At 42.5% G+C, this 27,550-nt stretch overlaps 1 protein-coding gene across 1 annotated transcript in view; it reads right to left on the minus strand.

Moving 5' to 3' along the window:
• The window catches only part of nav1a (neuron navigator 1a), a 64,914-nt gene that overhangs the window by 33,596 nt on the left and 3,768 nt on the right, over positions 1–27,550 (minus strand). The window contains exons 3-4 of the mRNA XM_070838804.1: positions 19,268–19,370; positions 17,276–17,608 (exon numbers count right to left, since the gene is read on the minus strand). Of these exons, the coding sequence (XP_070694905.1) occupies positions 17,276–17,608; positions 19,268–19,370 (436 nt within the window). The remainder of the gene's footprint in view (positions 1–17,275; positions 17,609–19,267; positions 19,371–27,550) is intronic.

Below are 27,550 nucleotides of genomic sequence, written 5' to 3' on the forward strand. Positions count from 1 at the left end.
TATGCATACCATCGCACGAGTGCACAGGCACATACAAAAATAAAATGATGGATCCAAAGGTTCCAATTAAACTGAAATCCAAGGCCTCAAGTTCGGTGCCCTCGCACGTACTGAAGGAATCATCTCACTTTCACCTTTTTAGTCTATCTACGTGTCCTGGAAAACTACTTCTACTACTATCAGGTGAAAATGACACCCTGAAGTCGTCCATGGCCATTGGCGTTAGACATAAAGCTTTCTCTCTGGTCCCCAGCGAGCCTGTAAAGTTGCACTGTTGTCTGGCTGTAGGTCCTTCTTTGGCTTTGATCTAACAGAGAAACTCTCTAAACCACAGGGGTCACCACCTCATGAAAATATGAGCTCTGTTTGTGAACACAGGCTCCTGTGTGTACAATAAAAAAAATGTGCATGTGTCTTACAAGCACAGGTTACAAGCATCTGTTGTTTCGCTCTCAGGTCTCCCTAATGACCTTGTACGCCAGGCAAGTAAACTTGTTCCCTTAATTGCGAAACATCAAGAGTCAGTGGCTGTGTGTTTTTCTCCATTTTGACCTTCCATCCAGACTGCCCCAGAGTTTTCAACCACCGAAAAATTAAGCTACTTGTGAATAAATCTGAAAATTTCAGACACATAAAGTCTCTTGTGGTCTTGTTGGTCAGCGGCTGGATAAAGAAGCCTGCACATGCCCAGAAGAGGAGATTTAACTGTTTTGATTATTGTGTCGTTTCTATGTGAACAGGAATCGTCTTCATCCATAAAGACGCCAGTGTGAACAGAAAGCTTTCAAATGTATCTGCACTTGTATGGACATGTTTGTGTACTGAAGATTATCAAGTTATGTTCATGAATCATGATTCATTTGGGTGTGTTAACAGGCTGTTGGCCGTTGACCCTTCTAATACAACCAGTATCTGAGTCAGCAGAGTGTGTTTCCAAAACAACTTAATCTATTTTTGACCCTGAGCCTTTAACTCTGGTGCAATGTACAACATTTGTGTGAAAACAGTGTTATTTATGAACTGGAATCCTTAATGTGCATTTGTTAAAATGTTTTGCCCTCTTGTTGTTGACGTGTATTGAAATCGTCCAACAGAAATAGCACATTATTTACTAAAATGTCAAAGTTAGAAGGCATTGGCAATGATAGCCGACAGGTGCCATCTGACAAACCTGATCAACCTTTCCCAATGGCGTGGTGAGTCATTTCACTATAATGTGCCACGCAGATGGATACAATCATGATATAGTAATTAAAAATATTATGGATTTCAGCTTTAATTATCATGCTGGGTCTCAAAGGAAGCAGCTGATGGCAGGAAGCTGTTGAAGCGTTACACCAATCAGAGCGGCTGTTATACCACTGACCAACACTTCCCATGCACAGCCACTTGACATCAGCTATGACATGAGCCTGGTCTGCGTCTTGGTGTCCGACGCTACATTTTCATTTAATTAAAAGAAACTGAGAGGGTTTGGGTGTGATACACATTAGTGGCTGATGTCACCATCTTGCTAATCAGCTTTTTGGAAGGGGTTGTGTAGTTAACCAGGGGTGGATCTAGATAGGGGAAGGTCATGCTGAGCACACTATTTGTGTATTGTTCAGACACAGAGGGACAGACACTAAAGTTGATGTTGGATTGCTTTCAATATGACTAACACAGTTGATCAAATCTTTGTGTTAGCTGGAGGTGGTTAGCTAATGATGCATGTTTTATGTTTCAATACGCATGCAGACACACAAGCTGACACCCATACAAAGGCCTACGTGTGCAGAGACTCACACTCTTACTAACACCACCTCTGGCTTCGATCATATAGTTTATCAGTCTTTTGACAGCCAGTCTGTTTAAGCACACGTGTCCAACTCAAACACGCACATATAAAAACACCCTAGTTGGTCCTCTGGGACTCAAAAGTGAAAATGCGCATTTCTGGCTGTCTGTCAGTGAGTTAGATGACAAAGTGTCTGTTGGGTGCGCGTGTCTAATGCCTTGATATTAGGCCACTCAGCTCTAATGGGTTTACATAAAGGGTCGATGGATGCTATAGGGGTCAGTTGACCAAAAAGAGCAAAGATGACCTCCAACACCGCCCCCCAAACCTCTCTCCCACACACACACACACACACAAACAAGCTGAATCAGTAGCCGCATCTCTGCATCTGTAAAGGAAGTCAACTCCTCCTTATTCCTTCAAAAAAAATCTCAATGTTTTCTTTATCTACTTGATCTAATTCTTTCTTTATCTTTATCACAAACACAAGTCTATTTACGCATCAACACTTCCTCATTTACCATCCACAACCCACTCACATCAAGTGCTCCATATGAGCCCACACATTCACCCCAACAATTAGATAATTCTCACATGGCGTGGGTATAAAGATGATATGGAGGAGGCATGCAGCCGTTCGCCCAATCACAGCAGATATACCGAGCGAAGGCGTCGTTCAAAATGTAGGTCAGCCGTTCAGTACAATGCAGTCCGGTCCCGCAGCGGATCAATGCGAACACACCCACCCACTCACACATACCTGTCTCTGCTGACTGACCGCCAAACAGCAGAAAACCAGTTGTCATCGCTCGCAGCTTAAAACAATGGACATGTCAGCCGACCGCAAAACACAGAAACACTTAAGCGCACATCCGCATGCAGCACTGACATCTATTACCTCTTTACTGTTCTCCCCGGATGATTTGCAGGAATGTGTTTGCTTTGATATAGATTCATGTCATGCTAAAGCAGAAACACAGTCCTGCCTTTTAGATGCTGCTTCTAACGCCGACAATAAAAGACAGTGCTGATTCAACATATGGCTTTCCGCATTGAAGTCTGCGCCTATACACTGTGTAGACTACTGCTCCCATCTATACGCTCACCTACAGCCCCCCCCCCCCCCCCCCCCCCGCCCCCCTTTTTTCCTCGCTTCTAGACCGAGACACAATATCCTATAACAGCCTAATCTGAGCGCATGCCGGCCACAATAATGAAACGTGCCACCATGCAGCTGTTGGAGTTTTATCAATGAGACATGCTGCTGCTTTTTACGCACTGGCTGCGCCGGAGCTTCTACAACCCCACTATCCGAGACCACCGCATTTCTGCCGCGTTCAGCCTACACCGTTTAAAGCAATGCCACCAGTGTGTCAATTGGCTTCTCATCCGGCTTTCCCAGTCACATGCAGGCTCTGCTCTCATCCGTTACCTTGACAGAAAGTGCATTGTCCTCCCCGCGCGCTGCGGTGCCGGGAGCTGCAGCATTTTGCCGTTCAGCACGCGCCCGCTCATTCTTCAGCCGTCCAGCTCTCACGCCGCTTTGTTCCCCTTTGGCATATCCCGATGCTACGGCTCAGAAGAAAGACAGGAAAGAGAGAATCCACCCGGTGCTTTCCGCTGATAACCGGGGAACCGCCTGTAAGAGTCAGCAGCGTTAACTGACTGACCCACTCCCGCAGTGCCTCCACTCTGACACACACTCACTCTCTCTCTTTCTCTCTCTCACACACACGCTCACGGAGAGGAGGGAGGGAGGCGATGAGCAAGGGAGGGAAGCATGGATAGAAAGGCAACACCCCAAATTCCTCCTCCTCCGGCCCCCGTTTCGCTGATCGCGACCAGCTGTGCCTTTTCCAAAAGCGCATAGAGGCTTTAACGCGCATTCAGCCGCAGGATGAAAACGCAGTCATCACATTCTCTGAGGAGACATGTCAGACATTTTCACACTCATGTGTAATCAGCACACAAGACAGCCCACTGACTCCGCTCACTCAACTCTCTGATACCAAGTCAATCCTGGTGAAGCTTCGCATTCAATGAAATTTTGTTATTCACTCTTTACCTCAGTAGTTGTAGCAGTATTAGTAGTAGCAGTAGTACTTAAGTATCCATAACGCAATGTAAAAATGTTCCACTGCAACTGAGTTTCACAAGGCAAAAATACACCAACAAAATCTACTTAAGCACATAATCATCCCGCAATTGTGAATAATAAATTCATAAACGTTTGATGCTTGTTATCACTAAAGCAAAGATGCGTAATTTTGCACCACATTCCATTCAGACGGTGTTCATAATTGGCATGTAAGTTCAATGATTTATTCATGCTTCATATCAGTAATAAGCCATTTGTAAGAGCAATGTTTGAGTTTCCAGGTTGTGAAAAATGCCTTTGGCTGGGATGCTTTGCCTTTTTGCTCTTAAATCTGTAGCTTCTGGAAAAGAACTGCAGAGTATGAAGACCAATATCTATTTATTACAAGAGCAGACATGATGGCTTATTGTGTAATGAGTAAATAGTGGATCAGGGGTTTTCATTTTAATGCTGTAAGTAGTGGAGGTGGAGGTAATTGTATCAATTTCATAAGGCTGAATAGTTTAATCTGTACTAGTGCATCATATCTTATAGTATGGTCATAGTATGGTGTTGCATGTAAAAATCTGCAGCTAGAGCATGGTGGGGTGTAACATGCAGAAGAGCATTAAGTGGCATATAATGAGGAAAGTACCTTAAAACCTCAGAACAGTACCTGAGTAAATGTACTTGAATACTTTCAACCTCCGTCCAATGCTAAAACAGTTATTATCACACTTTGATTTATTACACATTAATATCTTTCAACAGTGGCCCACTGTCTAGAAGAAACACTGACTGGTGGCCAAACCAACAGTGGCATAAATAAGTCTCAATCAGGATGTAATGAAGCAGGGAGGGTAAATGACTCCAGTGTTTCTATTATAACAGAGTGTGTATTGGCTATTGGAGACTTGCAGGGGAATAGAGAGGGTATCATGTATCCACTCCCCCCCTCTGCTCTGCCCCCTCATGACACCCAGTGGTGTTTAAACACTTTAAGCACTGAGTGCACCCAAGTGAATAGATCTGCCTGTCTGCTGGGACTGTTCAATAAATGAATGAAGGGTGAGAAAGAGAGAGACAGATAGACGGGAGAAAGAAAATGGTGTCAGTGGTAGAGAAAGAAAGACAAGAGATAGAAACAGAGAGGCTGGAAAACACACCCACCGAGAGAGAAAAAAGAGCTCATTAACACACTCTTTTTAAGTGCAGAGGGAACAAAGACAGGCTTCTTCAGGCTACTGCTCACTCGTACCATGCAGGGTGAGGTGGGCACAGTGTGTGTGTGTGTCGGGGGGTCTGATTGGCACATTGGCATGCTGAACTGCAGGTGTGTGGAGCCAGTGCCATCGCTGTTGCCTAGCGTTACTAATAAAAAGAAAACAGTTTCTATGTGCACACACAAACACTCCCACATTCACTCCCACACACACACACACACACGCACGCACACACACAAACATACACACACACACACACACACACACACACGCGCGCAATCCTCTTAAGTCAGTGTGAGCCTTTGCTTTTATTTATGTCAACTCTCATCCGAGTTTCTGGAAAGGGTAGTTGGACAGCGCTCCACATCAGTCTGGCCAGCTTTTACTTTGACCGCTGACTCATGTCCAGACATGCCCTCTTTCTCCCTCTCTATTTATTTGCTTCTCCTCATCAAAGATGGTCTCTTTTTTCACTGCTACCCTCCTTTTCACCCAGTATCTAAGACCACACTGCTTGTTTTCAATGTCCCTGTGTGTGTGTGTGTGTTGGTGCAGTAGGCCAGTAATATAACGTAGTGATGTAACCGTGTAATGACAGTATGCAGACAGGGTCATCCATATGACCCTGGGAACCTGTCACTCCACTGCTGATGAAAGAGACAAGCGACCTGGGAAAGCTCATCCCCCTTATCAGACCAGGAACACACACAGAGATACAGATGCACATGCAACACTTGCTAAGCTACAAACTGTATATAAACAAACATAAAACACCCCACTGAAACCCATTTATCCGTCTGAAGTACTCCTCCTCATGATCGCACACTGACATTCATGTTACTTTATCAATTTTCCCTATTTAAATGTCAGCCCCTTCAGTCAGAAACCATCACACGATAACACTTGCTTTTCTCACTTGCTTCCTGTCCACGCTCAATCACACACAAGCTCACACACACAGACTTTAACTGGCTTACAAAAATTGCTGAACAAAACTAAATGTGGAAGAAGAGTTATAAACCTGTATCTCAGTGTGCATTCAGATATGTGAATATGTAACAAGTACCCTATGTAACAATCAGTTATGCACATACACATACACACACACATTCTTTAGGCAGATTTTCTGGCAAGTAGCCTCCTCCCCCAGAGGAAGAGTCAAACCTTAGTTTGTATACCAGTCTGCATGCTCAGTCTAGTAGCTCAGCGACAGCAGCCCAAAGTTTTAAAAATACAAATGCTGAAAGCATGACCTCACAGTGACAAACTCAGGGTTAAACATCAAAGCATACATCCCAGTCTGAAAAGGTGCTCTTGTACTTAATTGAGGGACCCTCTCTGTCTGGACCACCAAAAACATCTAATTAGACTCTTGCTTGGAGAGGGCGGTATTCTATATGGGGCTGGTCTGCTGGAGACAATATGGAGTGGAGGTGCTCAGAAACCTAACTTCAAAGTTGCAGAACAAGAAGAACAACGAAACAGCCGACATAAGAGTACAAATTTGGCTCAACAGGTTTCTGAAGCCAGTTCAGCTTATGACTCCTGGGAAAATGATGAGGATATGTTCACTGTTGGGAGCACTGGTGCATACAGGAGTGGATGAGATTATAAAATGGTGTAATGAGGGGAACAGGAAGGGAGAATGATGGTGGGGGGGGGGCAGAAAGAAAAGTGTGTGACTAATGTCGAAACAACTCCAGAGAATAACACGGTGGGAGTCAATTGGAGGGAAACAAGGTTGATTCTTATGCGCATTACAAACCCCCGTCACACTCCATTGTTAACCTTCCAAGACTCAGCACTAGTGTGGATCTTGAATGTGTGTGTGTAAGTGTGTGTATTTGTGAGCTTGTGTGTAGCGTAGACTTGAAGCGGCTTCCATCCAAAGCTCCAGAAAAGCTTGTCCTTAACCATGCAGTTTCATTTACCCCCTATCGAGGAACTAAGCATGTACTTTAAAGGCTGTATAGATGTAGAGGGAGGATCCCTGTGAGAGCAAGGTTAGTGGGAGTGTGTGTGTCTGTGTGTATGTATGTGTGGGCGGACCTGTTCTTTAGTGTGGGAACCAACCTTCAGGAATGAACCTGATAATTTCCTCTCACTCCTTCCTGAATAACAAGAAACGTGCTCTTAACACTATAAAGAGTATTTTTAGACAAAAATGATAAAAGTGAACATAACTGCACCACAAATGCACCTTTTAAAGGGCTTGTTAGCCCAAATCACAGACACCAAAAAGAGAGAGATCTGTCACTGTAAATGTGAAAAAAAAAATTCTCTTCCTGGTGTAGCTAGAGGTAGTGAGAGAATCCCCAAAGGCTTCATCTTTGGGAGGACCGTCGATGTCCGTTTAAAATCTCCTCTAAATCCATCCAATAGTTAATGCGATGTCTGTCTGGTCCAAAGAAGTGGGTGGACTGGCCAGCCAACCGGCCGTTATAGCCATCCCTAGATCCCTAGTGGCTAAAACTCTTAACTCAAGGTCCACTCAGTATAGCTTTATGACGTTTGCTTTGCTGGGGCATCTTTCTTGGATTTGAATAAAAACCTACAAAAAAGTAAGCTTTAAGATGGTAAAACTAGTAGATTTGAATTAGCAGATTCAGATGACTTTTAATTTATTACTACATACATTGTTGACATACTTTTGTTGTATATTTACATTTCGTTGTGGTAGTCCTCGCAGTCCAGTGATAAATTCAATCTGAAGCCTTCCTCCAAAGTCTTAAAAACAACAGTCTGTCGACTGAATGATGTCAGTCTATATGGTTCATATCTATGCTTGTTGGTTTAGCATCATGTTCACCATCAGTCAGGTCATTTCCTCCCTTTTATCTCTGCTACAGGTCAGGTGCGATTATATCATAAGGAAAGAAAATAAAGTGAATTCTGTAAACATCTCCAGGAAGAGCGGGATCGCTGTCTTTCCTTGAAGGAAATGAGGTTGAGTTGGTCATCTGGCAAAAGTCGTGACATTTTAACCTTTGTAAGTTGAGTCCACTCACACACACACTCACACGCTCCGTTTATTTCCTTTGCACGCTCATATTGTTGACATGGTAACACATCCCTCTGAACTACGTGGGGGTCCTGCACATGCACACACATCCACACATCATGGCCACCATAACTCTCCTACCCACGCCACGCCCCCTTGTCCTTGCAGGCCGCTGACCAAGTCCCCGGCTTCTCTCATTCTTTTCCAACCCTGCCATAAGAGGAAGCCAGGGATTAGCGGGGATTATGCCCCAGCGTCTCCATAGAGATTTACCAGGCCTCCGTAGGGGGGGCGCCTGGGCAACAGTAGCCGTGGTGGTGGTTTTGGCGTTTGGCTTGATGAAATTGAATGACAGGGCCTTGAAGAGAGAGAGTATAGTCATATTGGGAATAGGAGCTAGATAGGTAGAAGTCCAGAGAAAAGACCACAAGGAAGCCGGGAAAAAACTCACTTTCTTGACTTTCCCAAACTTTTCTTTCTTTCCAAAGCAAAATGTGGGAAAATCTGTCCACGGGATGTAAGTTTAGTTCCCAAGATCTGATCCAGAACACATGTTTGTTGCTCAACATCAGTATGTTTCCCAATAATGAAATGGCCCTAGGTCAAACTAAACATATCCGTGGAGAGCGACCACATAGAAGTCAAGAATTCCTGTAACAACTGACTGCAGTCAGCCTGGACATCAACACTAGTGTGTGTGTGTGTGTGTGTGAGAGGACAGATGGAGGGAGACATGGACAAAAAAAAGAAAGTGATGAGGGAAAAGAGGAACAACAAATATTTTCTTTAGCAAGAGTGAAAGTCACCGCAAATGAACTGACAACTACAAGAAAGTCTCATTCACTTTTAGTGCTTCATTTGTTTGAACTAACAGTAAACTATGTAGTGTAAAAAGAGTGAATAAAGGCGGTTAATAATGAAACCATGTGGCTTAAACAGCCTCAACAACAAAAGGAGAATAAAAAGGTGCATAAGGACATTGTTCTCACTTAAATAGGAGGTGTCAGGAGGTTTCTAGGGCTGCAAATCCCCCTGCAGCCCCATATGTTACTCTCTGTTAAATCTTTTAATGTGGTTGTGTATCTGTGTGTGTGTGCCTCTCTATGTGTATATGAGTGGGTGGGTGTGTATTTGTGCCACTTTTGCAGACAAACAGATTAATGTCATTATTGTTTGTCAGCGGTGTCCTGCTGTTACAGCGGGAGCCGGTTACATCATCCCTGAGAAAAATAGCCAGGCAGATAAACAATATATTTAAATACAAATTCAGCTACTACATATGAGCCAAATGTAATTATGCTATGGTGCAAGTGTGGCTTTCATGCTTTGTTAACTAAAAATGAAAACGAAAAGCCTCTGAAACCACATGTAGATGACAATACAGAATGACAAACTAATCTCTTTCATATGTGCTCATGTGATCATGGCACATGGGTCTGTCTAATAAAGAAATACTGTGTGTGTGTGTGTGTGTGTGTGTGTGTGTGTGTGTGTGTGCGTGTGTGTGCTCTCCATGGGTGTTCTACTGTTTTGCCCACACGTGCTCGAACAAAGACAGAGCGCACTCCTCCATTCAGTCAAGTTCCCTTCATAGTGACAGCAAAAGTAATTGATTACACGCCGCACTGAGCAGATAGAGCCGAAAGAGCATCGCACAGTGCCAGAGAGGCCCAGAGAAGAGCAGGTAGTGGGTGACAAAAGAAACACACGCCCCATCACCCTCCTGTCCTGAACCCAACCTCAGACTGCCTCTCATCAACTTTTCATGCGAATTGTCTCTGACACACAATGTCGTACAGACTGAGAAAAAGAGCAATCATGATTCAGGCATTTAAATCTACATGTTTGTGATACCATTCAATGGAGAAACTGTGCTTTTGCAAAATATAGAATTTGCACACTCTTATTAAAGGGCCATACCAGTATTTTTTGCTGCTTTTCATCTCTTATTTTGTGTTTAGAACACTGCTGACCACCACTGTCCAGTGTGTGCTGTAGACTTTTAGATTTGATTCAAACCTTATGTGTGTGGTAGTTCTCAAAAATATTATTATATTCAAATATATAGAATTGCATAGTGCCCAAGGAAGTCTACCAAAGTCCATATATATATAGATATTTTGATTATTCTGACTAAAAATGCTTTTTGAGATGCCAAAATGGCGATTGCATGTAAAGAAACTGAAATGATAACTAAAGTGATGCTTAAAAGCCACTTCAGTGTTTCTGGTGAACTTCCCATGCAGGTTGTATATTATGACAGCTGGAGGACAGAAGGTTTGCATTTAGTGGCACCGAACAGATATCATCTGATGGAGGCCACTAATATATATTTACTGACATAATCCTTATCAGGTGTCTCCAACCCCGTTCCTGGAGAACAACCCCAATCAATCACACTTGATGCTTAAAATCAGATGTACCAAAGTGTCAGTTTCTTTTTACCAGTGCTCAATATATGCATATAATATAATAACCTATATTTGATATTAAACAATCTGATTCTGCCAAGGCCATTAACCAAAAATCCAAATTTAGAACTCATCTTAACTTTCAATTAATGTTCATTGTCCAGTTAGTTCAGGACTTGCACCTGTTACCATTAACCTTCTGGTGGGTGGGCCTCAGTCTCAATGAATCTCCTACCCAGTCTGTGTTTGTCCTGCCAATGAGAATAAACTGTAAACTTTCTAATAGCAGCTGCATTGGTCGTTTGTTTATGTTCCCATAAGTCTCCAGGTGTGTGAGATTCTCTCTCTCTCTCTCTGGCGTCTCCTCCTCGAGGTCTTGTGGCTCAGGTCCTATTTGGCAAAACCTAAAGTTGCTCAGTGTTTTCCTGGTTCCATTTTCTTCAGATCAACATTACTACTGTGATTTTGTTGGTCTGCTATGTACACTTGACATCTACTAGATGTCTGTCCTGGGAGAGAGACCCCTCCTTTGTTGCTCTTCTCTAGATTTCTTCCATTCTTTTTATTAAAAGGGGGTTCTTGGGGAGTTTTTCCTTCCTCCGAATCAGGGGATGCTGTAAAGATTGCAAAACCCTTTGAGGCAAATTGTGATTTGAGATCGTATTGAGTATGTAGGCTTTATAAACAAAATCTCATTTGAATTTCTATGTCTTTTTGTACATTTCATGTAACTATTACTTTCCAAATTGTACAAAGTCAACAGGCCAACTCTTAAAACTTGCTTAAAATGTGTAATCCTTGACAGTAAACCTAAAATCTGCATTCATTTGCTTTTCAGATCTTTATTACTCTACATTGTAAAACAGTCCAGATTAATTTGAAAAATCTGCATTGTTCCCGCACCACAATTCCATAACTTTGACAAAAACGATTGCAGACTTGACGTTGACTTGTCGTTTCAAAGATATGCCAAATGATTTTCATAGCAGATGTAAACGGTATGGAACCAAAGACTCCGTGGAAAAAAATAGGGCCTGTTCTGAGTTCAACATCCCTATGAGCCTAATAGTGACTTAGAGGAGAGCTAAATTACTCACAGGTATTCATAGATATACAGTTATCAGATATTTTGACCAAATATTGCCGTATTTTTATAATCTAAAATGTCTCTATCTCACCTCACTCCAAAGTCATATTCTTTAGTTATTAGACAAATTTAACCTTTTAACCTCCTCAACTCATTCGAGGTGTCAACATTATTTTATGCCACAGGGCAAATATAAATGCCCACAAAAGCATTAAACCACCTTTGCAGATTATATGTACTATATGTATGCCTGCATGTCACAGTCATAAGGGTAGACATAGGAGATTTCTCTTCTGTTGCCCCAACATATTTCATATCAGCCCATTTTGAGCTCATGGTGTGTCTGGGTCTAGGGAAGTCGGGAGAGTGCTGTACTGTTTTTTTGGGAGGGGGTCTGTAACTGGACTGCAGCATGAGTCATAGTGTAAAGATCTGGCTCTTACCAAGAGGGAAGCCCTGGGTGTGTCCACTGTGGATCACATCAAGATGTGTGTATATTTGTGTGTGTGAGGGAAAGAGAGAGTAAAAGAGGGAGGTGGGGGAGTAAGTGAGTGAAAGGGTGAGCGAGCAGACTCATCACCTATAATGTAAATTAAACCCAGATGTGGGAAGAGGAATTCATTAATCAGATGTGTCAGGCTGCATTAGACTGTGTGTGTGTGAGGTTCTAGTTTGCGACCAGTAGATGGGGTCAGAGCACAACAGGATTGAGCTTGACCTGAGTGTCTCACACACACACACACACACACACACACACAAGATTACTTCTCTAATACAGTGTTCCTCTTTCTGTTTCAGTTCCCTGTACCCTGCTGGATTGACACTAAAAGCAACCAGCTCACTTCTGCTTCTCTAGAAAGCACACACCACAAAATCAAAACATTTAATCCAGCAGACTGAAAAGCTTCAAGGAGCTTAGTGTGTGTGTGTGTGTGTCAGTATGTGTGTTTGCCCTGCTACAAACAAATGTTTTCATAATTCAGACATTCAGTGTAGTGAACCAGCTTGTCTCGCAGCGTAACCATGGAGACTGTGCGTCTACTAATGGGAGGTCGCTGAAGACGGGAGCTCTTCCATCCAGAAACAAAAGCGTCTGTGCCCAGCGGGGCAGAAAACAAGCCACGCGCTCATCCAGTCATCTACGTGGTATATCTGAATGTTGAGCCGATTATCACCACTCAAAGGACAACAATGGCAATCAATACAGACCATCTAGCCCAGATGAGGCTTGGACATTACTGCAGGTTTGCCATAAAATCACACATACACATATAGAGATATTACTGTCCCTTTCTGAGCACAAAATCTTTGCCCACGGGTATTTCAAAAATGTTTCAAATGTCCTCCCTATGCATTTTCACACACTCAACAGGGCTGCAAAGACTGATAAGCGTTGATCTCAAGAGAAAAACAAGCTAATAACAAAGCATAGTGTTTCCCCTGTTGTGCTTTGTGGTGTTCGCTCTTGTCTAGACAGTGGACTGCTCACTTGTCTCTATTATGAAAATAGGCCTGTATTGTATGTGTCAATCACAAGCAACCAACCTTTAGGGAATGGGGGAAATGAGGAGGCTGTGATAGTGGGTGAGATGCTAAAGTTGCAATTCCTACAAGTTACAAATAGAGGTTGTTGAGGGACATAAATTACATGAATTGTTAACTCTTATTAAAGCTTCACTCATCATTTTTTTGCCAAACCTAGCTGGCATACACAGAGCCCTGACATGTTATCACCAAACAAAGTTGTTAGAGATATCGTTCTAAAGTAAATGTCCGATGAAACTGGAGTTCTGCAAACGCACGTGGGTGTCAGTGGGACATGTTTGCATTTGTGTTTCTTTTATACCAGTACAGATAGGGGGTATAACAAACCTCAATGACAGTTTATACAAACAACTATATATCCATGAAACATGAAAGAAAATTGGATTTATCCATGTAAATCCAAGAGACATTGTTGAATCCTTAATTTTGAAGTCTTGAATCATTCCGTCTCTCTCTTAATTAAAGAGTTTGGTGTAGACCTGCTCTTTAGGTAAAGCGTCTTGCCAACACTTGTTATGAATTGGTGCTATATAAATACTGATTGATTGATTGACTGACTGAGACAATGACAGGCAATAAACTAAAGTGCTTTAAAGAGGAATTCATTTTATTACGCTTTGCCAGAAGATTGCTTGTGGCAGTACTATGGTAAAATGCATGTTCCAAACTCTAAAAGAGTAAATAAAGAAAACTTCTAAACAGGATTAGGAAACCAGCCAGCTTACTTAATGTGTATCACCTCTCCGCTGAAGTACAGCTTTACACACCTAGAAATGAAACACCGTCATCATCCCACTTGAGTCCAGTGTGAGTCCTTTGTTTGACCTCCATCAACTCCTGAGAAATAAATGTGGATCTTTACCCTACTAGATGTGTGATTTACTTAACCTGCCTTTCGCTAACTTGATGCTGGGCAGGTGACATTATCAGAGCTTATTTAATGGCAACCACTGCCTGCTTCTGCTGAAGTCAGTGCTGATGAGAGAGGCGAGAGAAACAATGAACAAAAAGAGACTTAAAAATTTTGTACAGCTGCAAATTTGATAATTGTTGGTTCATTACTACCGGCAACCTCTTTCACGTTAAACATTACAGCCAATAAATTCATACTTAATATAAAAGAGAATTGATAAATGCATCTAAAAACTGTCACGGTTTCCAAAGTGTAAATCCACAGTTTACGTTAGACCAGACCATATTACTGTTTACGTTCACACACACTCAGGGGAGTGACCGCGTCATCGTCCCCCTTCCTGCTGTTTCCCGGTGAGAATGACGTGTGTGAGTGAGAGTGTGGGGGGGAGATACTGTGAGGGGTCTGGTTCCAGATGTAAGTGGTACTCATCAGACACGCAGAGCCTGGGCTAGAAAAGCACAGGAAACGGTTAACTGACATAAGGAGTCCCGACTCAGTGTGTGTGTGTGTGAGGTACTATATAGGGTCTGTGTGTCAGGTAGGTCACGGTACAGTCACGGCACTCACCTTCCTATGTGAATGTGATTCATGCTTTGACAGTATAACTCAAGTGAGTCACAGCGAGGCCCACGATGAGTCAAATCCTGCTCGTGGTATGTTTGTGACAAAACTCTAATAATTTCAGACACTGTTTCCTCCCAGTTAAAGAGAACAAAGAGCTGAGGACTACATAACCCAAACAAAGAACATGTGTGTTTGTGATGCATAATGTATGTGGGGAAATCCTATGTCTTATATATGCTGGCACGAGATATGGTAATGTAGTGTGACCTCTGTATGACAGGGGTGCTGCCTCTATGTATAATGGATGGGTATGTGTAATAATTTATGGGACGAGGGAGAGTAATCTAGCATGGGGCTCCTTCAAATGCGGAGAGCAGCCAGGAAAGAAGGAACAGCAGCACTAGCCTGCCCCCTAGTGGTGAAGACACACCAGTTAGAGGCTGCAACAAGCACCACACCACATTTTACAGACTAGAAATAATTATGAAAATAATTCACTGAATGACAAGATGAAAAGTTAAATGAAGAGATTAGTTGATTGAGAGAAAGTCGATCATCAAAGTTTTGATCATCTTTGATCTTGATTTTGATCTGACATTAAAATACATAGTTTGAGATTTATCACGCTAAAACACAAGTTTAACAACTTAAAGACATCAGTTTTGGCTCTGGGAATTTGCGAGGGGAATATTTCACTTTCCACAAAAATTTAATTTATTGGATAAATATCTAACATATTACAATCTTCATAAGGGAAGGATTTGTTGAAAAGATATTGTTTTGGATTAGTCATTACACATTAGATTGTACACATGTATCAAATATTTGACCTCTGGCCTTAACCCTCACCTAGTGCATCTTTAAAACATGACAAGACATCATGATACACCATTTAATTTAATATCTGAATTATTTTAGACAAGAGATTTTTAAAAAAGACTGCGTTTTCCTTTCGTCCATCTACAGGCTGGTGCTGTTTGCCTGTCTGTCTGCCATCTCTCTTTCTCAATGTTTTTCCTTTAGCCTGCCAACAATTGTTGCCTTTTGTTTTACCTCCTCACACAAAGCACAACATAAACCTGTAGAACCACTAATTGGAGGCCACGACCAGATACACAATAATGCTACACGGACCTGAACTGTGTTGCAATTGATCTCCTGCTGACTGGGGGTGCATATTTGTGGTTACTATGGAGATGTCAAGCTGTGGCCAGCAGAGGAATTTTTGTTTGGTTGAACGAGCTCCCTTAGCTTTCCACATACACACACACACAAACTGCCAGAACCTTAGTTTACAATGAGATAATGTGTTTTTCTTCGCTGTGCTTAGAGTTGTTCAGCGAAACATGATGCTGTGTGTGCAACTGAGTTAAAACTGTTGTGTCATGCCATTTAATATTGGTACAAGGACTGACAGTTCTCCAAAACTAACCAAGGAAGCCCAAGGAACACAACTTAGGTAATTCCTCAATAGACCCTCCAAACTCAATTTTCTATTTGTGAAACTTAATTAACATACTTCTTCTCGATTGGTCATCAAGTCACAGGGTAATGTGTTGTCTCACTGAGACAGACTCGGAGACTCAGGGAGCTAAATAACTATTTGAACACTAACAGCAGGTTTGCTCTTATGACCTGTCCCTCTGATTCAATTGTTAAAGAAAAACCGAAAGAAACAATACAAGAGCTTTTTGGGTCATCATGTTATTGTCATCAATTACACTCGCACAGACACCCAAACACATTCACTTGCGCATTAACATGATTGGAATTATTCTTCTCTAGACAATTTTATAGCAGATAACAAATTCCGTAAAATACCGCTTTCCTGTTAACTGCTCAGTCTCTGCTGCCACGGCCTCGTGGAAACAGTCAGAAAGCTGTGCATATATGATGTGAGAAACAATACCGTTTAAGATGCTTCATTTACAGGAGGGAACAAAGTTTCAAAGACATACACCCCTTGGGTAACAACCACTGCAACACAACACAGCAAGCAAGTCCTGTTTTCTGATGTGATCTTAACTTCCTTCTATCTAAGGAATCCATGGCTGCTTTAAAACAAAACTCATTCAGACCTTGACAGCTCTGAGTGATCCCACATTGGCGAGGCAGAACGAGTTACCAGTTTTCCAATGACATCTGCACTCCAGCTCTGCCAGTGAGCTCTGGTGAGCCAACGATGTGAGGGGTCCTACACATGGAAGCCTGCTGGCAAAGCCGACAGGCTCGCAGCTGAATTTGACAGGATGATCTCTGCAAGGGGGCTCGATGATTGTGACATCATTCCCGGACAGCTAGGGAGCTGTTTTCTGAGTATAGCCAAGGCAGCTGTGCCAAGGGGGGCTACAGCTGCCAGTGTTAAGGCAGAGACTATGAGGAGGGCTTGTGATGCGCTACAAAGGGCCTGACCAAGGTTTGGCTGTGCTGGTAGACCGCTAACTACAGACTGACTGCAGCTGTGGGGTAGTGGTCACAAACAGCTGTCAGGTGGCAGCATTCACTCCACAAGCAAAGTTAAGATCATTAATGAGCACATGTGTCCCAGCTCTTGCAGACTGAAGCGTCACAAGGTCACAGAACATTTTTTAATACTGCTGGGGTTAATGACGCAGGGGTAGAAACACATCAATTTCAAATGTAAAAAAAAAACCCAAACACACACACAACTTACCCATTCCCAAGATCATCAATATCATCATCATCATCATCTTCATCATCCTCGTTTGGGATCTTCCCACTGAGGTCGCTGTTGCTGAGGTAATCTCCCTTTAGGAGAGACGGATCCGAGTCGTCTAGTGCTTCGATGAGCTGGATACGAGAGGTCTGGCTGATCCGCAGGGGAACGTCTGACTGGGTGTTACCTGTGGACGGAGCGTCACCAGCCTGCAGACGGGGGCTGGCTTGACCCTGGCGCCATGACAATGGAGAGGAGCGATTTGAAAGGCTGGAAATTGAGAATGCAGCAGCTTCGTCACTGTCGTAGCACATGGTCCCTTCCACACAGCTATGGAATGAAAAAAAGACATGTTTTAGGGCTCTTAGGTAATGAAAATAAGACTCACGCCCACAGCTCACGCAGTTCCCTTAAAGGGTCGAAAAGGTCAGGCACATTTTGAGCAGACAGGGAATGAATGTCTATCTTTCATTTCCTCTTTTTTCTCAGAGGAGCTTAGGGTCTCCTTCCTCCATCCAACCATCTTTCCTCCTCTCCACACCCAGCATCCTCTTGTCTCAGAGTGACCTTACTGCATAGAGCCCCATATTGATGTTACAAGAGTTTAAGGATTAGTTGGTTTCCAGGTGTTTGCACTGTGTCTTTATATTTTTGAATACATGCATAAGTAAAATGAGTGTATATGTGTGTTTCCATGCTATTTTCCTGTCAGCAAACATGCCTTTATGTTCCCCTGCTTGAAACTGCATAGTACTGTTACTTTGTGCCGATGCACATTTGTGTACGTCTACAAATATAAGCATCACTAACATCACAATATCGTGCATTCCCTGTGCTAAAGCTGCACGGCACATCACTGCTTAGTGTCTTGGGTGAGAATGATGAGTATTAGCATATTAAAAGTTACTGGCTCTCAAACTGACAGTATGTGCTTTTGCCTGCTACATTAAAATTAATCTTGTCTGCAGGATACAGAATCATCTCCACAAAAACCATCAATGGAGACATTTTCAAACGAAATGCTTAACCACTAACATAAAACAGGCAGGAAAGAAGTGGAGAGAGGATGAGGAAGAGGATGCTACATGTCTTGTTAGAATGGATTTTCGCAGGCTTTCTGCTTGTTATGCATACAGTATATATCAGGGAAAAATATGTGCAGACAAAACAATTTGGTTGCTCACCAATCCATTTGTTTAATTCATGCAAATCTCTCAGTCTAAACACCCATTCTTCACAGGAAATATGACATCTTGTTTGTACAGGCAACTTCCTCAGACGGGCTGTAAGCCTCAAAGCAGAATATGTCTTCAGGGACAGAGGGGAGTGATTCAAGGTTATTACAGTACGATAAAAGTATGAATGGCAAAGGAAATGTAGTCCAGCAGGGAACCATCTGCTGATTTGCTCTTCGTGTAGGGAGCTCCCACTGAGGGACAGAGAGAGGATACATGGCAGGAGATTCGCCGGCAGGCAGACAAAGGGGAAGCTCTCAAGGACAAAACCTGAAGATGTGCTGAAGGCAATCAGAATCAGTCAATGAAAGGCAGGAAGCAGAGGACGGGACCTGGCACACAAATGCGCACTTACACTTAATCTGAGCATTATTGCATGTCTTCTTGTGTGTGTGAATATGAGTCGTGAGTCTGCATTGGCAGGGTTGGCTTTGAAGTCAGCTTTGAGCTAATCCTGCTTCAGTTCCGTATTAACTAACGCAGAGGGAGAGCAGGCCAAGCAGAAAATGACTGACTAATGGCTACCGGTCTATCAGGAATACTGATATTGATCTGATAGCCCACAGGCAGTTAAACACCACACCCCAACACACTGTTAGCAATGTCAATAGGGATCTGCCCATCTCAACTGCTGTTTTTCTTTACCTACTAATCCTGGCTGGTTTGTTTATTTGTCTTTTATTGCTTCAATCATACAGTGCTGTCTGTATTTGTATGTGGGTGTCTGTTGGTGTGATGAATATCTGTGGCTTACCTGTGGCTGATCTGCACCCCTCTCAGGCTGGTCATGGTTTCCTCCAGGTTCTGTCGAAGGTCTAGAACATTTTGAACGGTCCTCTTCCTCTGAGACTCCGGGTCTGCACATGCATGCACACAAATACACACACAAAGCAATATTTTTAGAGATGAAATGTTGTGAAATTACATAATTAGTGGATGACAAAAACACTGCATGCCTGTTCAAACATTTACAAACATATAAATACCTACAGATGTGCATAAAGTTCATAACAATCGATTTTCTCTAAGTTTCATTTATAGGCTATGCTCAAAAATAATTTACTTATATGACTACCATACATAATGGTAATCATATTATGTTCAGTTCCTGCATGCAGTGACCAAAATCTAGGATTACAGCTAATCATCTAAACAAAGCCTGAAACATAAAACTACAACAGGTGAATAGGCTAAAATAATGAAACTAGAGAATCTCACAAGGAAAAGATATGACAGCTGTATAGTGTATGCGCAGTTGTTTTTCCAGATGGCAATGAAGCAAACTAAAGGCAGTCAGGCAGACAAAACAACAGAGGATACTGAGACCATACAGGTCTCACACTCCATTCTCTGTCTGCCTGGATCCCTCTTTCCCTCCTCTCCAACCACCCTCGGTCACAATGTCCGGTGCCCGCTCATTGCACTATGCCCCCTTTGCCCCCTGCTCTCTCCAAAGAAGAATAAACCAAAAGCCTTTCTCATTTAAACCCACCAGGGGACACACTGGCATTTGTCTCACTCCTTCCTAATATGCTGTAATCTGCTCAGATTGGACTAGCCAGACTGTTGTTTCAAACATGTATGTGTGTGTGTGTGTGTGTGTGTGTGCACATTTTCAGACAACTCTTGCAGGGGGCTGGAAGAGTGAATGGAGTGAATGAAACAGCACCACAGTTTTCACCACTTTTTCAGGACACCTAAACTCCAACTCTCTGATGTGTTTTAATGTGCAACGGGGGATGGTGATAAAAGAGTTATAGAGGTAAGATATGGGACAGCCTGTTCACCCCTGAGGTTGAATTCAATAGACCATTAGAACTTGCCAGCTGACTCCCAAATGAGCACAACAAAAGATTTACTATAACCAATAAGATGAAAAGAAAAAAAAAATAGCTGAACAACTCCTTAATGGATTGTCATGAAAGTTTGTACAGACAGTCATGGTCCGATGAATCCTAATGACTTTGGTGATTTCCCCCACCACCACACAGCCACCCCTCCTATGAATCAGTCCAGCTGGCTAGTGAGGAGGTGAAGGGGGAGAGGCAATTCTAATGAATGAGGGCAAATCATGAGCTGCCAGAGGTGTCACTCAACAACAGCTGCAGACTATACTCTGTGCTCACATACACACATATGTATATGCATACTGAGTCTACTCACATGCACATCATGTGCACATACGCAGTAGCACACTGAGAAACACTTTCTCCAGACCTGATTTATAAAGCTGGATTGATTTGAAAAATATATGCGAAAATAGAATCACTTTTTTCTGCTGTAGGTGCTCGCATGAAAGGTAGTGATGCACAGTAAGAAAATTCGAGCGACAGTGTCAACAGCCAATTGTCAGCTTTGAAATGTTATTTTTTTTGTAATCTGTTCAAACAAAAGGTTTAGACGGAACAAAGAACCCCTAAAACATGCAAACAGACAAAGTCTGACACACACTCAGGCACACGCGCACACACACGCAAGCTTTAATTGGGCGATTTTAATTACCCTAAACGTGAGCTTTGTTTAACATCAGAGTCAAATTGATTAGATACAGTCTGCATGACTGTGCCTGTGTGTGTGTGTGTGTGTGTGTGTGTGTGTGTGTGTGTCTGTAAAAGACTCCCCATCCTGTCTCTGCCCTGGCGGTCCCAGCTGGCATGGGGGGTGGGTGTGGTGGTGGTCTGGGGAATTAAGGATGCAAATATCCCTGTCAGCCCTGGCAGCTCCCCAGGGGTTCAGATGAATTACACTGATCTGGTTTAAACTGAGTGTGTGTGTGTGTGTGTGTGTACAAGTGCTTGTGTCCATGTGTATGTATGTGTTGGGAGAGTGCACCCCACCTGTCTCTCCTCGACACACTTGTGAACACACACTACAGCCCTGAAAAGGCTGTGAGAGCAGTTGAGGAGCCATTCATAATGGCCCACTCAGACTCTTGAAATGAGAGTCAGCAAGTTAGAGTGAGACTGTTATTGTAAGTGCATGCGTGTGCTGGACATCCTCTGCATCCTAATGCAGACTGCTCTCAAACAAAACAAGGTCGCAAAAGAAGAAGAAAGAGGTGTAAAGGATGTAAGAAAGAAGCATTTTATTTTGGCATTTTCTGCCCACTGCACCACAACAAGACAACCTAAATGTACGATGGCAATAAAGAGAAGCACTGGCCTTTTCTCTCCTTCTGTGTTGTGCGTGTGGTCGGGTCATGAGGCCCATTAAACACAACTGCTGGCCTTTGAAGTCACAGTGACAGCGCAGCTCTCAGCCCCGAACTGATTGGCTACTGGAGACGATGTGAATCTTAAGTGTGTCACAAATTCATTGCATGTATTTTAAAAAAAAAGATAGGCTTAGTAATCTCTTAAAATATTTGGGCAGTTTAGTTTTTAGCAAATATTACTACTAAGACTCAACAAGAGCAAATGAGTTTGTTAGGGACTAAATTCAGCCGATACTTGTTGGTGGGAGAATTTCTGTTTTCGCCTCTTAACAGGATATTTCTGAAAATAACAAAAATGCAAAATATTTCCAGCCTTCACCCTTAAAACTAGAGGAAGTAGGAAGAGTATGCTTCATGATGTGGATGTCTGATGGCTACTTGGTCAGCGGACAGAGTAAGTGCAAAAAAATAAGAGTGAAACTGCTGTCCACTTGTTTTTCTCTCTTGCGTCACTTGACTCTCCTCTCCATTAGAAAAAAAAAAATCCCCAAAGACAAACTAATGGCTCTGTCCTTGCAGAAGTAGTCTGCCATTGTGTGTATGTGTTTGTGTGCTACATCAGTCTTTGTCAGTGTATTTCTGTGGCTGTAAATGTCTGTTCGTGCATCTGCCTGCACAAGTCTGTGATTCTTTCCAGCAAGAGCTTCAGTTTTGCAGAATATGAATGAAGGTTTGAGTAATGGCTCCTATTTCTATTCTTTCTCTCCTTCCCTCCGGAGTTCATTTGTCTCTGTCCTGTGCACGTGTGCGCACATACGTTCGTGTCACTGTAACAGGCCTCAGGCTACAGTACCTTTATCACACAATAGATGTGTGTGGTTCGGCATCACTGCTACTACGTCATAAAATGTCTGCACCTCCAGCAATGTGTGTAAGTCTTAAAGATAGTCATACAATTTCAAAGTGGGTGTTTATCTGCAACGGAGACAATCATTACAGCATTCCTGACAAGTGACATGCAAGAATCACACAAACAGGATGCTAGTAAAACCTTTGTGGGGTTTGTTATTGTTTAAGTTTTTACGTCATGCTCTTTTTGAGAATGTTTCTTTAGAGCATGGTGAAAAAAATGGAAAGGTGAGACAAAAGTAGCATTTGATAACCCAGATATATACACCTTCCACAAAGTGTATATGTGAACCTGCTAAGCTACTAATATGGTTAATTATTAAGTATTTTATTTGATATTCAGTACAATATTCCCCGTCTCCTCTCTCTTTTTCTGCCCTCCGTCTCCACTCAGCCTAGCATCGCAGCCCTCTGCTGACCTCAGACAGTTTGCAAAACAGGAAGCATTACAACATAAAACCATTCCTGCACATCTGGACAGGGCTGACAAACACATGGTAATGCACCCAAATGTGCATCCACACACTTGCGCACACGTACGCACCAACACACATGCACAAAAGTTCATCTGCTTCACCGGGATGTCGCAACAGGATATTAGAGCCCTTGAAGATCATCTGATATAGGACACGAATGGCTAATGAGCATATCAGAGCACAATACTGCATCTGTCTATACTAAAGTTGAACAGTTGCTGGTTCAAATGCAACAAATGCTGCAGCAATCCTTCCATGACAGAACGATTAGTGTGTCAGTGCACACATGTGAGATACTAAGAGACAGCCAGTGGTGGTTTGGGGAAGCTGAATGTGTTGAAATCCATTTAAAATTGGGAACCGTTATGTAAGAGTAGATTCCATAACAGAGACAGAAAGGATGAGCAACACGTTGACTGCCTTAGAAACAGAGTTGCAGACATGTACACAGGCAGATGAAAATATTACAAATAGAGCCTGGATCCTCTATGCAGCATTTAGTACAGAGTTAAAACCTTCAAACTTCTCTCTCTTATCCTCTCTGCCCAGATGTCCTCACCCCCAAAACCTGGCTCTGAATATCGACCCAAACACAAATGTACACTCATAAACACACTTGCCGTATCTCCTTAAGCACAGCCCTATCTGCTTAGAAGTCAGAGCGCTTCATCCGCTTAAAGGGAAGCTTCAAATGACTTGAGAAGTTTACTCTCCTGATTGAGACCTCACCAAGGTAACACCAAAAGAACACCTTACCTTTAGCCCTCTTGATTGAGCTTCAAAACACAAAGAGGAATGAGTGTGTGTATGTGTGTATGTGTGTATTCCGAGATTAAATGTGAGTGAGAGTAAGGACAGAGAGAGGCACAATCTCACACACACCCACACATAGCAAATATTAACACACGCATGAGGCTGTCAGAAAATGATCAGCTGGAGGAAAAATGCAATCAATCAGTTTGATGGATGTGTGTGTTTTTGTGTCAAATCTGTCAAAAAGCTGTCAAATATCTTGAGCTTTCAGCAGCATCTCTAGTGCTTCCTGTGTGTGCTTGAAAACGCTCAAATCTAGATCAGAACCAATCTAAATGCTGACCATGCCGCACACACATTCATGCAAGCGCACTGCCACACATATACACGCACACACAAATACACACTAAATAAACCCAGCAACGAGCCAAGGCAGACCATAATGTGTGGCAATGTTTGGGTGTATTTTTGTTCAAGAGAGTTGTTTCCTGTGGAACTGTATTTTACGACGTGCTTAAACCCAGCTGCAGCTCCGCTCACATGTCAGACAGTCTGCACTCCGCATGCAGTGCCTGCACCCTTAATAAGGTGACGGTTTAAACGGTAGAACTGATGACAGCAAGTAAGCAAGTATCTCCACTGAAATTTCACAAAATTCTTTGTTTTCTTTAATAAATCAATCAGTGCTTCAGTCAATAAAAAGGTAAAAAAGCCAAAGCTGACAACTGAGATAATTTATTCTGTCTGATCAACAATGACATTCAGTTAACTACCATAGAGGACTGTGGAAACCAGAAAAAAATGGAACTACTGGAACCAAAGAATTTTAGCATTCTGTCTTTAAGTTGAATACATCAGAAATCCTCTATTAGAGTCGGTGAAATTTTATATTGTGATGCATCAAGATATTGTACCTTACATATCAAAGTATATTACATTGATACAAAAATACTTAAAGTCCAACATTGCCATAAGGCAAAGGAGGCCCCATAAAACTACAGCTATTCAAATGATAGTTACTTTGGTATGCATGGAATTGTCCAACACTAACTGTATGTTTACATTTTCCATTAAAAATGGCTGATATGTTATGTGCAATCTTGTTTTGGAGCCACTGCATTACAACTGGATTGTGTCCAGCAAAATTCTGTTTCCAGCTCAAGCTTGACATCTGATAGGAGGATCAGAGAAGAGGTTATGAAGAGCTTCTTCCAGGTAACATCTGCTTGCTAATTGTTGGTTCAGCTTCAGCCTACATCACTAACACTGCGTAAACACCGTCACTGCTATGAGGTCAACACAATACTGTCATAAGACGCATGTGTGCATGTGTGTGTGTGACAGGTATTATTTCTTTAGAGCAGCTACAACATGAAGATAGCTACATCAGTAACAATGGGTACTTCTATTTGAGACCTTTCAAACACAAAGAGAACAGAAATAGATTAATACTGAGCATTCCTCAACACAAGGCAGCCTACATAACTCTCCCTCTATTTATCACACACAAGAAAGCATACCATATTTATTAGTATCAGTTTAAAGACTTCACTCTGTTTTATGATTGAACTCTGAATACACCAGATTTCTGTTATTGCGCTGTGAGATAAGAAAGAAAATATATGAACCAAAGACAGAATTTTACAGACAGATGCAGTAACGTTGTGCATGTGCAGGAATTTTTTTACGGGCCTGGCTAGAATGTTTATGGTCTCTATCATATCATTTCTTTATACATCTTGTCTATTTCATCCTGGCATTTAAGCTAATTACTCGCATGGACGTTTTACTCAGTGGCAATTTAAGAGTAATTTTACCCGTGAAACTCATTGTAGGTAAGTTGAGTAGAAGCTTGAGTGCTCCAGTGACATCAATAAGCACTTAAAACTGTCAAACATCAATACAAAAATGAAAAACGCAGCCCTGCCACTGACACACGAAAACAAAGTATATTAGAAATGTTGTTGCTGTAACAATATATTAACTTGCTTGTTTTTTTTAATGTTTTTTTAATGTGTTTGTGTGTTTCTGCATGTGTTGCGTAAGAGCTGATGAGACAAAAACACAGAGTACTAATATGATTTAAGAGAAGGATGGCAGGAAGCAGACAGCACTAATGCAATGGCTCCTGCATTAAGTCCTTAGAGACTGACTACAAAGCATTGTAAACACACACACACACACACACACACACGCACGTGCACACAATGATGGAGAAAGTGCATAATCATACGTGCATCCATATGTATGAACACTCCTCCTATCTATGAGTATTCCTGGTGACAAAACCCCTGTCACGCTAAAAAGATGTCCTCTGTCCTCCTCCTGAAACACTTGTACCAGAAATATCCTCTCTGCTGTCTGACTGGTGACAGAACACTGCTACCCGTCAACTCACATCAGAGTTGAAAGATAGGAAGAGGAACAGAGGGAGAGGAAGGGAGGGGAGAGGGAGAGAGAGAGAATCGGAGGGAAGCTTTATTCCTCACTTTCCTTGGGCGTTTTTGTTTATTTGGCTTGTCACCATCTCCTCGATGGGAGGATGGCTGCCCTGAATCCTTCAGTCAGCGAAGCCCGGCCTGTAACCAGCCACTCTGACCGCACCCGCATCACATTAGAGACTCAGCACTGCCATCACAATAGAGGGACTGAGTATGAAAAATACCCTGTCACAGCCAAAAAGATGAATACAGAGGAATATAGACAGGAGAGGATATCAGTGACTTCAGTGAATGTGGCATACACTGAATGTGCGTGTGTTGGCTCCTGCGAGCTTTGGACTTTTAAAGCCGCAGTGCTATGTTGTTATTTCCTGCAGTGTTGTTTAGTTCTCTTGAACAGTAATGTGTTTGTGTCTTCCTCTTTAGGCTTTGTCGATTTCTCTGTAAGGTTTATTGTTCCACTGACAGCTGACGAGGATGCATGAGTAACCATCAAGCACACAAACATGCCCACACACACCGTTCAATGCCACACTAAAATAACAAGCACGTTGGTAGTCAAGGCTACTTTTATGAACATTCGCGCGTCACTCCGTTGCATTAAATTCTTTTCCGCTGAGCCTTCAAGGTCACGGGACACAGTCCACCAATTTCAGCTCAGCCAACACCAAAACCACACTACATCTCCAATCTTCTAATCTAAATCTATTTTCTCTATCTGATCCTTCATACAGTAAAATTCCCTCAAATACCCAAATCTCTATCCAAACAGATGTCCTTTGGGCTTTAATCTGTAACTCATTTTAGTCTTGATGGCCTCTTCCAGGGTGATAGATCTGTGATTAGTGGAATGGAGGCTGAATCTTCTCATTATCTTTATGCAAGGCCTAATCTGGTTGCTTGCTGGTGTCTTTAGAATGGATCCTCTCTAAAGCGAGCCTGCCCCATGCTGGGAAAGACCACTGCTTTGGGGAGCTTACCCTCTCACATACAGACCTCATTATGGGTGCTGGATGGGACCGGGAGGTGTCATTAGAGGCACACATCTGAGGTTCAGTGCTATAGATTACCCTGGCAGCCTCTGCAGTATATACTTTACAAGGTGCCATTTAGGTCGACTAATTTTACTGGCTGGAGTTCATCATTCTCTACTTCTATGTCTAACCTTGATGCTAATGCTGTTAATAAGATATCTTATAAAATATGCTGCATTTGGGAGAATTACAGCTGCCGGTCCAAAGCTGCTGCCTGTGGACACACAAGTCAAGTAATTCTCTAAATCCAATTAACAAAAGCTCTTCATC

This window comes from Pempheris klunzingeri, chromosome 11, assembly GCF_042242105.1.
Source record: "Pempheris klunzingeri isolate RE-2024b chromosome 11, fPemKlu1.hap1, whole genome shotgun sequence".
NCBI classification, from domain to species: domain Eukaryota; kingdom Metazoa; phylum Chordata; class Actinopteri; order Acropomatiformes; family Pempheridae; genus Pempheris; species Pempheris klunzingeri.